At 40.3% G+C, this 15,220-nt stretch overlaps 1 protein-coding gene across 20 annotated transcripts in view; it reads left to right on the top strand.

Moving 5' to 3' along the window:
* SULF1 (sulfatase 1) overlaps positions 1 to 15,220 on the top strand; it is a 124,185-nt gene that overhangs the window by 72,265 nt on the left and 36,700 nt on the right. For 15 of the 20 annotated variants that reach the window (XM_009668375.2, XM_009668374.2, XM_068932548.1 and 12 more), the window contains 2 exons: positions 6,253 to 6,404; positions 8,418 to 8,587. In XM_009668375.2, coding sequence (XP_009666670.2) covers positions 6,253 to 6,404; positions 8,418 to 8,587 — 322 coding nt within the window. The remainder of the gene's footprint in view (positions 1 to 6,252; positions 6,405 to 8,417; positions 8,588 to 15,220) is intronic. The other 5 variants (XM_068932551.1, XM_068932552.1, XM_068932553.1 and 2 more) reach the window with 1 other exon arrangement.

Raw genomic sequence — 15,220 nt, 5'->3', positions numbered from 1 at the left:
CCATCTGGCTTCTTTCATGCTACCCCATCAGGAGGAGCAGTCTCCGCTCCTCAGTTTTCTCATCCCAGTTTTCTTGCCCTGTAGGACCTTTTCTCAGCCTCTGCCATGAGCCTCTTCCCCAGTCTGTCTGCCATCAAGCCATTCTCACCCTCCTTCGCAGCCCGCAGCCAGTCAATCCTGACAGCCACATCCTGTTCCCACTGGTTACCATCAGCGATCTCCTTTCCCAGCCTGCTCAGCAGATCTGTTCTGCCTACCCCCTTGTGTGGTCCGTCATCTTCTTTCCCCTTTCTGTACTCTGTCGATCTGTTCCTTGGTCAACATCTCCCACCTGGTGCACCCAGGCCCATGCTGCTTTCCTCCCTCTCTTTCCTCCCACAGCGCCTCTGCCAGTTCCCCAACTGTTCCCTTGTCCAACCACCTCATCCCCTCAGCATTGCCATTGACCTTCTCTCACGTACTAACGTACCAACAGGTGGAGCAAAGGGGTCATTCGTGCAGGGAATCAAGAGCCCTACGTGCCCAGATCTTCAGCGCAAACAAACTGCAATTATTTTTCAAAACTGAGCAAAATTTGGACAGGTTTTCACTCACATGATAAAAGATGCCTCCTTGACAGAAAGTCCGTCATGTCTTTGACAGAGTTCATGCACTCCTTGCAAGCATGGGAGCATTTTCAAATGAAAGCTCACATAATTTTTTTCAGATGCTAAACGTAATTCCTTTTCTATTACCATGGTGCTCAAAGATGGCTACTGTTTGGGCTAAGAAGTTTCAAAAAATTCAGCCTGAGGCAGACATCCAGTGTGGAAAATTTCAGGCCAAGTATGAGAAAATTGTAAGCAACTGAAAACAGGGTCTTATAATGAGAAGTGTCAGACAACATCAATAATGGAAAGTGCTACCAGCTTGACCTATAATACAAGCTTTGTTAAAGGCATCACCCAGGCTAACGATGGGTGTATCAAGTTATAGGCTAATGCCTTTTGCAACTGCTGAGTTATAAAATACCTAATGTTCTTTTTGGTTACAATGGTAACACTGACAGCAACCGGGAAAGACCCACAAAGCTGTAGAAAAAAGTAGAAAACCTGAGGTTTTCTACTGTGGTTAAGACTGGGAACTGAGAAATCTGAATACTATTCTTGGCAATGCCACAGATTTCCTGTGTGATTTTAGCTAGCTGAAGGTTAATCTCTTGGTGCCTCAGTTTCCTCACTGTATTTTTGGGATAGTGCTTATTTAATTTCCCAGGGAGTGCGGGAATACTGAATCGACTATTTACAGTTTAATGAAGTGATACCCTAATGCTTTGTAATCTTTGAACAGAAGGGAAAAATCAAACTTCCCAGTTTTGAATCTATAGCTTGCATAATGGGAAGAAAGCAAGGAGAAATTTACTGGAATAATCCCGGAGTTGCAGTTTTTTTGGGCTCTGTCCCCAAAAGCACTGAATCACTGTGTGTCAGCACCAAAATGTCATATAAACAGTGCTTTGCAACTCCTGTAAATGTTTTCCTGATTTTGTTAAAGGAAGTGGGCTGTCTACTTAAAGCTCTTGTCTGGGTCACAATGACTAAACCTTATTGCAGCGTTGCCTTTTGAAAGGTTTGGTTTTGTTTTAAATCAGAAACATTCCCATAAGCTTCAACAAACAACTGGGTTATAGAACATAATATCTGTCCTTTGACGCATGGCAGTGTGGAGATGTCTTTCCAGTGAAGGTAGCACAGTTCACCTATATGCTAATCCACTAATGCTGAGAGTAAGGGGCCTATTCTATTCTGTAACACAGTAAAAGTTAGCCATAAATGCTTGTAGTACGTGCTGGGGAAAACGTGCTGGGAATTGCAAGAAGTTGAATCACATTAAATTATCTAAATCCTGCCTTCAAACTCCATGGAAACCCTGGGTCAAATTCTCCTTGTCTTGCACCATGTGCAGCTCCCTGGATCTCTCAGTCCGGTTCAGGACTCATTAGCTAGTTGCCTAAGGGAAAATAGCAACCTGTATTAAGGAATCTTTTCATATTAGATACCAGACGTATATTCTGCGGCCACTCCTGAGACACATAGGTGTCTGTGTAACTGTTCACCAGGCCATGTGTTATTTTTTGCATAAACTTAATTGAACATACACAGACTGCAATTATTCTGATATGCTAAGTTACTCTACATGTGATTAAAAAATAACAATGCGTCCTGGGAACAGTTAGCAAAAGTGCCAGAATGCAGATAAAAACTGTCTTATTAAAATGCAAAAATTGGCATTTATCTTTCCTGTTATCCCTGTGGGGGCCATTACACACAATAATGAAAAGATGTCCCTTGAAATGGCATTGCTTTTTAATGAGGCTTTTACCCATTGAGTCATAATCTCTGTTTTATTAATTACAAACAGAAATGGCTTCCTAAACCCCATAACTGCTGAGTGCAAGTGGCTTCTAAAGTCACTTGTGTACTGCCAGGGGCTATATCCCAGTCAGTCAGTGCTGAGACTTGGGCAATTCAGCGAGTGTCAAGCTACAGCCAAGTTAAAGATGCAGGCTGACTCTATAAACCAAGTATGTGAGGGTCTAGGGAGAACGTTTGCATGGTATGGTGTCAGTTCCTGAGCAGTTCTGTGACATATACCATATTACTTTAATTATTTACAATGCTTTGGCTAACAGAAAGCATACAGAAGACACTTTGTGCCGAATTGCCCCGTGGGTACTGCTGTGCTTTCCTTTTACTCTAGCACTTGTCTTCAAACAGAGCGTGAAGAAGCAGACACTAACTGCTGGCACTGTACTCCAGCTTTGACTCACTTGCCCTGTCCTATACTCAATGCTCAGAAAACATTATGGTGAACTCTACGGTGTTTTAGTAATGGCCTGGCTTTTCCCTTCATATGTCTAATTACTTATATCCTCCTGGGCTTTTGACCAATAAACCTTCTTTGGTGAAAGCAATTTGGCAAATGTGATCCATTATCAAGGTTACTGCTGCTTCTACCAGGATTCGGGGGTTTACCATACCTTTGACATGGGAACGACTTTAATCCACAACAGGGTGAAACATCTATTTCTGCAAACTGTCACTCAAGGAGCTGCTTAAAACTTGACAGCTCTGAGATTATATTTATGATAAAATGCTAAATCATTGCCAACACAAAGGTGAATGGTTCAGGCTGTCAATCCAAATTCTAATAACACACCAAAATTTGGGGTTGGAGGGGCCAAGGGGGTGCTAAGAAAACATTATTAAAGTTGCAAAATTGAGTAATCTACAGCAAGGAAATTCCAGAATGAATTGGCCCCCAACCAGCTCCAAGCCTCCCTTTCCTTTTTTTAAATTCAGTTTATCTCTTCCTGTCCCTACGCTCCAGGTCTTTTCATCTCTGCATTTTATGCTGGTGGCTTTCTCTCAGGTAATGCCAGAATATGAACAGAGGAGCAGGATATAGAGAGGCTGATTGCTCTTTGTTTTGGTGCCAAAACTGAAATTGTGAGGACTTTGTCAGGCCCATAAAGTAACACCCTATGGTGGCATTAAAATGAGAAGCTTTAGCAAGTCTTTCCTGAGCATCTGTGTACTGCAGTTTTTTCAGAGGTTTACAGCTTGGCCATTTTGGGATAGATTTACACAGCCATCTCTGTTATTTACAGAGGCACTACATCAAAATCCAGAGACACTAGAGCTTCTTATAGAGAAGCTTGCCAATGATTTTTAAAATGGGCAAGCCCATTTATTTTTCCCTAGCCTTTTTCTTGGAAATTGCTGAGCTGTTTGGCTAAAATGTTCCATACAGCAAAATTCAGCCTGAGTCAGATATTCAGCATGGAAACTATCATCACTAATGCTTTAAGTTTGGCAAAACTATAAACAGAGCTCAGGTCTGAGGATTAGTCAATCATAATTATAGGTGGGGCTATCAAACCAGTCTACATGATAAATTGCCATAACTTCTATTTTAGAGCTTGCAACTCTCTGATGGTTATGGGAGGCAGGCTGGCATTCGAGTCCTTTACAGGAGCATGTGGAGGTTCCCCAAGGTCACACAGTAGTTGCTGGTGGAGCTGGGACAGCCTTCAGGCTGACCTGACATCAGCTCTCCTCTACAGCCACAGGACAGTCCTGTATTTGCTTGGCTCAGCAATACTTTCTCTCTCGGTCACATTACTCTCCCATACTTCTTTTCACTGTTGTCTGTCTTTGACTTCCCTGCCCTTCCTTTCTATGGCTTCTCTTCCCACAGTATTTCAGCCTTTACCCTTACGTTTTCCTTGCATATCTGATACCCTGAGAGTTTCACATGCTTTGGCGGGCTTACAGAGGTGAAATACAGTTTCCTCTCCGTAAGGCAACAGTGCTTGGCACAAGTTCCTTCCCCACGGTCACCCTCTTCATCTCAAGCTTCTTGATTTCCACTTGGCACCAAGAGAAAACAGGAGAGCGACCAGGTTGCTTCTTGGTGGCTGTGGGAGGAATTGCTGAAAGTCTTGCCTAGTGTCTATAGTACTTGTTTACAAATTACATTCCACGTGGTATAGGAAAGTAACGTTATATATGACTGTAACCTCTGGTTAGTGACGCTTGGCAGTTATATGGCTGGGCTGTGTTGTATTTATGTTGCCTCAAGCAAGTTTAAATTATGAACATTTTGATTTTTCTGCTAGTTTTCCCAGGAAGAAGTTCACCAAGCCCACATCAGTCAGATCTGAATTATTTAAGCCCATCCACAAATATAGCTTTTTTGGTTAGATAGAATGTGTCTAGGTTGGATGTGAGGTTTTCCAAAGTGACTTCATTTCCGAGTTGGAAACAAGGAAGAGTGTTTGACGTGGGTCTCAAAACACAGCCGAGGCAGGGAGACTGGGTAGGACGCAGAGGAGCCCTCTCTGCAGGAAATTGTGGCTGGGAGAGCGGGGGCTGGCGGCAAGGATAGGGGCTGGGTGCTGCGGGAGGTGCGAGTGAGCCAGACGAGTGCTCTGCAGAGGAGCTCTGTCTGTGCAAAGGGATTTTCCTGTTGCTTGCTGCTCTCCCATGGCATCTGGTTTTGCAAATATGGGCAATGCCTTCGTTCTGACTGCTCGGGACATGGGTGACAAAATTACTGGCACTGGCAACTCTCCAGGAGCTTGAACACTTCAAAAAGCAAAAAATGCAAACAGTGAGGTTACTCAGACACCCAAGTGTCCAGCATTGCTAGGTCTGAGCCAGAGATGAGAAGACCCTAACAACCCAAGTTGCAGACCCAGGCAGGTGGTTTGTCACTGCATTTCCAAGCATCTAAGTAGTGGAAATGCAGCCCAGAGACATCCACACTGACTTTATTACCCAGGCCAAACTTATATATAAGCAACTAAACAGCTTCGATAGCTCAGCTGGCTCTAAAAGCAATACAGCTGCATTTGCAGAGATAATCCACCCTTCCAATGCCAGCTGGCCAGCTTTTGGGGCCTGTGTATCTCTAGCATGAGTAATTCACAACTCCCAGAGTTTACTGTATTGTGGGATTAGTTAGTTCTCTTTTTACTTCCTTCCAGAATAAGTGGCAAGAGCACCTGCAAACTCTTACGCCTGGTGGCAAATTCTGAAAATTTCAGTCTGAATGGGTTCTGATTTGTCACCTGGAACTAACCGGAAAATAGATTTATTTCTGTAGACCACAGAGAGGTAGTTTACCTGCAAGTCTTTGTTTTTGCTTTAGCTTTCCCTTAGAGAAGCTGTGGTAACAGAGCAGGGCAGGGATTCCCTCTTTATCTTCCCAAATGGGGCCCAGCAGGACAGAGATGCAGAGTTCCCAGGCGTGCTATCAAACCAGGAAATGTAGCCGTGTTGCCAAGCCCAAACTTCCAAAAGTCAGAAGCCAAGCTTCAAAACATCATAGGACTAGCTTAAAACCACAAGAGGTGTTTCTCAGATGTTTCCTCTGGGGACTGAGGTTTTTTCCATTGTCAAGAGGAAACCAGAAGAAACATATTCATTCTAAAAAAAAAATGAAAAATCTCATGTGAGCATTTGACTCCAAAAGCTGCAGATTAAGTAAAAATCTTAAAGTCATGAAGGCTTTCAACTCTAATAAAAACTCTGGAAATCATCTATGTTAATAGATATAAAAAGAACTCTTTTGATAAAGCAACTCCGACTCATTCTAACACATATTTTTATCTCCATTCATGCATGCTTTTTACTCAAACCAAAGGACTCAGATTGCAAAGCCTCATGTGTGTGTGTTCTTTTTTTTTTTTTTTTTTTACCTTCACAGCTTTTTTTGGGAAATACCTCAATGAATACAATGGCAGCTACATCCCTCCTGGGTGGAGAGAGTGGGTTGGATTAGTGAAGAACTCTCGCTTCTATAATTACACCATTTCTCGCAATGGTAACAAAGAGAAGCATGGATTTGATTATGCAAAGGTATTTTCCAGACACATAAATGCTGCATCATTAATCCATATGAAAATCACTTTGAGATAATTAATTAACTAGATAATTAACTAATTAACCAGCTACGACCAAGAAATTGAGATGCCATTTTCTCCTCAGGGCTTTTCCGATCAATTTCTGTGTGAGAATTGTAACTGTGGAAGACAAAAAAGTTTTCAAGGGCTCTTTAATGTAGTCTGTTGTTTCTTCCCTCCCTTTCTTTCTCTACTAGAAAGTGTTGATTCTGTGGAACAACCAAATAATATATAGACACCTTTCTTGAAAATAACTGAGTGCCTTGTGCTACTGAACATTAGCTGAGTGTTGTCAGTTACTACCCACATAAGAAACTGTAGTTAGTTAATGCTGTTTTCCATTATACAGTGCAAAAAAATGCGTGTCTGTGGTGTTAGACTCCGGATATGACTATGAGAGTAGATAAGTGCAAGAACATGGCCTTTGGAAAACTTCAGAGCTTGTTTGTGCTCCTGACAAAGTTTGGAAAGTATGCCAAGGTGACCTGCCCACTGCCGTGAAGTTTCTCAGAAATGCAGATCGCAGACTTTCCAGCCTGCAAAAAGCAATTTGGAATTTCCTCAGAATGTAGCTCACGGAAGATGATACAGATGTTGCAGCTGTGGTTTCTGACCCATGTAATGAGATTTTATTGGAAGCTCACGATGCCTGTTTCTGATTTCCCCACCCGTAGAAATTACATGATACTGATTACATATTTATATAGGGTGAAAAAAAAAAGAAAATAAAGAATATTGGTTGGTTATACATTCCTTACACACCCTGCATATGTAGCAAGAGTATACAGGGAAATAGGAGGGGAACGCATGCTTTAGGAGAGCGGTCATCCAGACGTTTCATTTGAACAGGCCACAAAACCAGAAATTATCAGAACCCCAGTGCCTCGAGATTATTGCCCCTTTTGCAAACCCAAAGGTCACTGACTGTCTCCTCCACATTGCTGCAGAAATTTTAACAGCCAGGGCTACGATGTGTGCTCCAAGCACAGTACGGGAGAGAGGAAGGGGAGAGGAGGGGGCGGAGGAGTGGGAAGGTCACAGCTGGCCGGCTTGTCCCAGCACTGCCATGCGACACAGACCTTGTCCCTCAGGCTCTGCTTTTGCAGCTGTTCGGGGCCTTGAATCCACAACATATGATTAGTCATGCCTGGAAGTGCTTGAAATTACAAACATCGTCTCAGCACTTTCTCAATGAAGCTCACACCAGACCTCCAGGCCAACAGTGAATGCTCCAAGGTGGCAGGTGGTTTAATTTAAGTTTTCGTCTTTTTTTCTTAGTTCTGTTTCCTCCCTTCCCCTTGTAGGCTTCCATTTGCCACCTTGGCTGTGGGTTAAGCCAGTTTATTAGCAAGTCACAACCTTAATCTCAGCAGCTGCCCTGTTTAAGGCTGTACAATTAAAAGAACAGAGCCTGCAGGAATTCATCTGCTCCCTATATTTATGTTTGCAATTTCCGATAAAGATTTTTGTAATATGTTGAGTGCTATAGATTTCACTCCGTTTTTGCACATATAAGAATGTTTTTGGAAAAAAGAGCACACACTACATGTAAATGTAAATAGAAAGCTATCATAAGTGTGAATGATTCCTTGCAGTTAGGAGGCATTACTTTTGAAAGTGTTTTATCGATGAAATTTAAGAAGCGTATCTATGTCAGTATAATCTGTCACTGCAACTCTTACTTAACATTATATTATAAAATCCAGTAATCGTATTTATGTAATGCAATCTGTTGTATCTGCTTTGCAAAATACCATCTCATTTTATGCGGTATTCCCTTCTTAAGCAAGTAATTACTGCTCAGTCTCCCCTATGCTCTTTAGAGTGGTACATCTCTCTGATGGTATGTTTTTACTTCCCGATCTTAGCTTTAATGAGGCCTTGAAAATAACATAATAACATGATAGTTATGTGATCTAATTAATCATGCACTTTGTAACTTTTCCTTTGTGTTAAATGTATGTTACAGGACTACTTCACAGACCTAATCACTAATGAGAGCATTAATTACTTCCGAATGTCTAAGAGGATATATCCGCATAGGCCCGTAATGATGGTCATCAGCCACGCTGCTCCCCACGGCCCGGAGGACTCTGCACCGCAGTTTTCCGAGCTCTATCCCAACGCTTCCCAGCATATGTAAGTGAAAACCACGCGCTGCCAAAACAGCTCCTAATATTTGCTTCTTGTGAGATATTTGTTTATGGAGAGATTACAGGAACAGAGAATTCAAACATAAGAAACCCATAATAAGTGGTGAATTTCGGCTTGTATATTTTGCTGTGCTTGTTCCTTTTGGGAAGAAGAGTGACAGCCCTGACCATTATTAAAACAGAGAGAAGCTCTTTTTTCCCCTGGGAAGTTAGAGGAGATTAAAAGGTCAGTATTTGGCTTTGTAAGGGCAGCTTCCTATAATACCCTGAAAATATGTAGATACAGGTCAGGATCTGTTAGAAAGATATTACTTCCTGCATGTTCCTCTAAGACATGTGCTTCCTGGGCTCTAACTAAGCAAATGCACTGAGAGTGAAAACAACTTTTTGTAGCTTTTGAGCTACAGATTTGTTTACAGACTAGATACTGGCAGATTCCCAAAAAGCCTATCAATCTACATTTTTAAATAACATGCTTAATCTTTTCAGGTGATTATACTGCTATAACAAAAAAAACTTGTCATTTTGTCTATAAAATTGAGGCCAACTTCAAGGTAAAATGTAGAGGATAGTCCTGGATTCTCTGTCTTGCTCTGTACCTTGGATTCTGTGTGTCCTTTTCCTCCTAGTAAAGTGTGAGGGAAGCTTCCCAGCGCCCATCTGCCCATCAAGGGCATGTGGACCAGTCTTCCTGTACATGATTTAACAACGCCTTTGCGCATCCTACCATGTAGAAAAAAACTTAATGAAAGTTTATTGATCCAGTTGATTAGCTGGATTCTACGTTAATTTCCCCTCTGAAAATGAGGAGAAATCAGCTCCATCACACCGTGGAAAAGCTCTGTGGTCTATAAATTGCATTTGCTCACACTCAATAGTTACGTTAACTAGCTTAAAAAATGCAAGGAGTAGCAGTTGTCGTGCATAAACTGATCACTAGTTAGGGCCAGAAAGAGATTTGCTATTCACAGCACATGGTTAAATATCTTTTAGTCAGTAATTTTTTTGTCCTGATATTGGCTGCTACTTTCAAGATATGCCACTTTCCCTGACCTTATATTGCTAACTATATCTTTCTTATTATATGTTCTCTATGTTCCCACATTCCTGAGATGCTAGACTTTGTAAGTAACGCAAACCGGCCATCGATGTTTTATAGTTATTTAGGTATTTGGAGTAATTTCTACCTGAATACAGAAGTGATGAGATTGTTACTTTAGTTTCTACATATCTGCTTGAATAGGAGACTGGTTCTTGTGTAATCATTCTGAAGAATTAATATTGCCTTATTTTGTCCAAAGGTAAAATTAGATGTAACATAAAAACTGTCATTCTGGGTTATATGAAGATCTTGCTAATTTGGTACCCTGAGTTATGAGCTCCAGCAGGAAGCAGCAGGGAATGCTTAGGAAAAAGCAAGAGGTCTTCCTTTTGCCTGCTCTTCCAGCTTCTGGAAATCGCTGGTTTAGGTGAAGCAGCTAGACCATTTTGTCCCATTCTCTTTGAGTCAATTTGATTTCTTTTTGAAGTCTCTTGCCCCTTGACAGCTGCAGTCTCCTGCGGCAATGAGTCCCACAGTTTTAATCAGTGCTGTGGCCTTCACTTTAAACCGATAGGTTGCTTTTATTACCGGGTATTCCCTCCTTCCTGTCCTGTGAGAAATAAGGAATAGTCACTACATCAAACTGAGTAGTTCTCTCCCATGTCTTCTTTCAGTCACCTCTTTTTCTAGCAAGATAGTTTTAAGCTATTTGTTCTCACTCTGGTCAGCAGATTGCTCACCATTTAACGGGACAGATTGTGTAGCCTTGGGCAAGCTATTCTGTTTGCTGGGGACAATTCATCAGAGAGGAGGGTAGACTTCATACTGTGTCAGCTTAGCTATGTGGGCTGTGTCTGCAGAAAAGCACTGAATCATCTTGTCTTGCCCTACCTCTCCCCAGGCCAATGCAAGTCATTTCAGGCTCCATGCTAGCTGTCTTCTGATAAAACAGTACTTGTAGGAGCTTGCTGCCATTTATCATGCTCCTGACACTCTCTACTGCTTGGTGTTTTCAGCCCCCTTTTTCTAGCTTGTGCTGCTAGAACCAATGGATTAAGTTAGTCTCCAAAAGTTTAAAAACCTCTCAATTTTATAAAGGTCACATGTTACCTAGAAAAATCAAGTGAAGATTCTCGTTATCTATTTGTGGACTTATATTCCTTTGAGTACTTGTGTAAATTGCTTTTCGTTTGCATGGACTCCTGAAATCTAAATACCTTGCTCCAGTAAGCTACTTGTGAAGTAACCCCAAATATGAGAATCAGCTGTACCTCTTCCCATCTTCTGATGTTGGTTTCTTGGCAACCTTCTTGCAAAGAGTTTCTTCTCCAGCTACCTCAAGAGAGACTTGGGAGATTGTTTTGTATTTCTTTTTGCAGTGACTGACTGCATAGGTTAGGGTTCAGTCTTCAGACTAAGAAATGAGATAAACTGAAGACAAACTGCCAATTTGGGTGGCTGAAGCTACCAAATAATGAATTTCTCTAGCAAAAACATTAGCAACATACTCTGACTAAAAGATACAAGAAGTTAAGTTCTCACAGAAATACTTGGTGCTCTGTGTGAAAACAGTATGAGAACAATAAAATCCCTCGTGCCAAGGTTTGTGTAACTTGAACGTTTAACCCTTAGGTTTTCTTCCTTGGTGGTCAAGCACCATTTGAATCTCTTTTTTCTGACCTTGGGTGACAGCCATCTGACCTTGGATTTTGTTTTTAAAAATGTTACTATATCATGTTACTGTAACGTCTACCTCCAACAAAGAAGGGAAACCAGGTCAAAAGCTGCTTGCTGGCTTTACAAACTGAGATGGAAGGTTATGCCTACAAACCAAGAATTAAGACAGCCTGTCAGCCACATGCAAGAGGAAGTTTTGCTTGAAAAGACAGTAGCTGAGGCAGAACCTTGAATTATGTGACATTCTTTGCTGATAAAGTGCCTATCATTTGATTGAAATATTGCCTTTATAATTAAAAAAAAAAGTAATTTTGATTAGAAAAATTTTTCCACTTACATGTATGCGGAGGAGAGTCACTGCTGAAGGAAATATTCTACTTCAAGGAGAGTTCTGACCTCAGTATATCAAATGTTAGTTTCTGGGGGTCTTGTTTCCCTGCTTTCAACTGGATGCAGCAGGATATTCCATAATATTCATGAAAAACCCATCAAAGTGAAAAAGGAAGACTTACATACCATCATTGCCTTATAATGATTTTCTCCTCAGTACAAACAGCCTTCTGGAGTGGCATGGAAAGTCTTACAAAGACAAGAAAAATAAGGAGGTGTTCACACTTTAATCATTAGTTTTAAATGATCCCTGTAAGTTCTCAAAATCTCCAGTTTTCTCCACAAACTATCTTATGCAGGAAGCAATGGACACTGTTTTTTAAGTTTCCGTACTCAGTCCCACCCAACTCTCCTCTCTTTAGGACAGTTCCTATTTCTGACAGTTAAAAGTATTTCTAAAAGTTTGGCTGCTGGCTATCACCAGCCAGCAGCCAAATATATCACAATGAGTGATATATTTTCTGAAAATTTAAGTCATACCAATATGCATAGCTACACTAGCTCTGCCCAAAGATTATTTCCATGGAAGACACTGGGACTGGAGAAGATGTACTGGATGAAAGCAATACATTAATGCTGGAAGATTTTTGCTGTGGTAATGAACATCATCTGCTGGGGCTGCTAGACCTTTGGAAACACTGTTGTTAAATTTGAAGTTGTGACACGAGAGATGGCTCTCGAGGTGTCATCCCTGGCAGCTGTTATGGTAGAAACTTGTTCCATCACGCAACGGAGCAGGAAGGCTTTGACTTAAAGGGTGCTCTAATGAAAGCCTGAATTCTCAGTTACGTTTATGGCCTCTGGCACTTTAGCTTCCCTTTACCTTGCAGTGTGAAACAGTCTTAGGGGAACTGTGAATCAGGCCTAAGCTGTTTATAAGCTGTGAAGTAAACAAACATTAGAAGCAAAAATCTGCAGGAGGCAGGGTTACTGAAGAATGTGAAAGCTGGAAATCTGAAATACTTCTTGCTGTGCTGAGTAAAAGATCCTTAGGCTAGCAGGAGGACTGGCAACCAGATTTTACGATTACCTAGAAGTAGTCCTCTTGTCAGACTACATATTTTTAGACGAAACAGTTAGTTAGAAACGGTACCAGGGAGATCAGAAATGTTCCCAAGATAATGTAATAAAAGGGAAATGGTCTTTGGGATGTGAAATAGTTGCACATTCAGGGTGCCACCAGTCACTGAAGCTAAGTCTCAGACATTTGCCGGTTATGATGGTCTTTCCTGTAATGTGGACACTTATCCATTACAGCAGGATCATACATTTGCATTTATAATAAATCTTGATGTGTCAGTGTCTCTTGTAACTGGTAGCCCGAAGCCTACCGGAGTTGGTGACTTAGAGGCGAATGATCAAAGTCATTCATCTCACTCATTATTAAAGTGTGACTTTAAACAGAAGAAGTAGTGTGATATTGAAATACAACAGTCAGATTTTTGTTACAAGAGGAGCTTCTACAGCAGCAACAATTTTTTTTTTCTGAGATAGAAAGGCATTATGTGTAACAGGTAACAACTTTTTTTCTATTTTATCCTGAAGGACACCAGTTATGTTATACTTCAGGAGTCAAACTTTCATGTCACATACCCAGCTACATAAATAGTCTTAGTTTTAAAATAATCCACTTTTAAAAGGCAACAAAAGTAGATCCAGAAACAGAATGGGGAAATTAAACTTGGTCTAAATACTAACAATGCCATCAGCTGAGTGTTCTCGACCCTTTAGCTTGGCCAAAACTTTGACTGCCGGCTTTCCAAGAGTAGTGTCTAAACCTGGAAGTCTCCATTCCCTGGAAACAAATAATCCAGTTCCTTTTATTATTTATTTACTCTTTTTCTGAAGAAACATGACTACTTATGCTCTGTTTGTTAATCATATTCTAAATAATAATACAGGTGCCAATTCTGTACTGATAGGGCTTTTTCACAACGAGTTTCACCATGGGTATTATTTTAAAATGTTGTTGACTTCTATCTTTATTAAAGGAAGATGGTCCTGAGTGTATTATTTACACTATCTGGAGGACTCCTAATCCAAATAGAAGATCAGCCAAACACTTTTGGGATGAATACCCTTGGGAATTCTATGGAAACATTCACAATCAACATTTCAGGCAGTATTTTTGTGAACATAATTTTGGTTTTGCTGGATAAAAACAGAGCAGAACCAGGAAGCTGCAAACAGAGGCAAATGCAGATTTTTAGTATGGACAATTCAACAGAAACTTGTAAATGCATTTGCTTCTTTCTATATGAATGCCTCTGTAATGGAGATGTATATATTTAGATCAAACTTTTAGAAAAAAAATGTTAATTTAAAATAGTACTGATTTCTGGGAGCTCTTGAAAACATGTATAATTTTTTTCCATACAGATACCACAGCTGTATAAGCAGCATTAACCATGCTGAGTCTCCTATTCTCTTCTCGAAACTGTAAAATATCTTTTTGTGATAATGACTTGCAGAAGGGCTTTATTGCATTTATTTTGTTGAATATCACACAAAAGGCAATTCAGTTATTAATAAAAGTTAGTCTAATTGATTTCTGAGCGCTTTGCTCTTTGGGAATCACATTTTAATATGTCCTCAAATACAAGCAACTGTTGCTTTTTTTTAATTTCTTGTCTAACCTAGAGTTAGTGAGGTACCTTAGAAGTTAAATGGTGTAGTCTTTACTTTGAACTTCAAGTTTAAATATACAAGTATTGTAAATATGTTGTCAGTGAGAGCAATTACAGTGTGTGATATGAAATGCATACTGTTCATGTAACTGAAAGCTGCTTAGGCCTTTTGGATTCAGGCCACAAAGCTGAATGACGGTGTAATTCCTCTCCGCTCTAAATTAAAAAATATAATTTTAAGTAGTCATTTGAACTGATGCTTAGAGATAAATTAACAATAGATTTCCCACTGAATTTTTTTAAATGGAAAAGTACGCCCATGCTTATAAATATTTTCTCCTCCCATAACCTGTAGAGCACTTGATTATCACCACTGTTTGCTTGCTTCTTGCAGTTTAACAGGTGAAAAATAGGCAATGAATGCAGTTTCCATGATGTCGTGTTAATAACACAATATACGTTTATGTAAAGACATTAAGTGCTAATAGACCTCAAATCACAGAAGTCATCCTTTCCCTGAGGAAACTATAATCTAAGGATAGAAAAGGCTAATGCTAATTTATCGTTTTGGTTTTGCAAATGCACACATGGAATAACTAGTCTGTAAATGTATTCACTAGGTAAATGCTTACAAGATCTCGGGGTGAGTTTTTTTTTCTCATTTGGAGAAAGTGATTATGAGAAAGTGTCTGACTGGGTTCAGCATTTGTTATTTTTAAGCATTTGGAATTTTTTTGTTGGTTAAACTGGGGAAATCGATTTGAAATTTTATGAATCTGACATTTTCCAATGTCCTACACAATGCCAATACAGATCTAACATGGAGTCTCCACGCAGCATGTTCTGGGTAGTATGTTCTGGACAAATGTAAGTAAACAACTGA

Source organism: Struthio camelus, chromosome 2 (assembly GCF_040807025.1).
Source record: "Struthio camelus isolate bStrCam1 chromosome 2, bStrCam1.hap1, whole genome shotgun sequence".
Lineage (NCBI taxonomy): Eukaryota > Metazoa > Chordata > Aves > Struthioniformes > Struthionidae > Struthio > Struthio camelus.
This window is presented reverse-complemented; position numbering and strand designations above follow the sequence as displayed.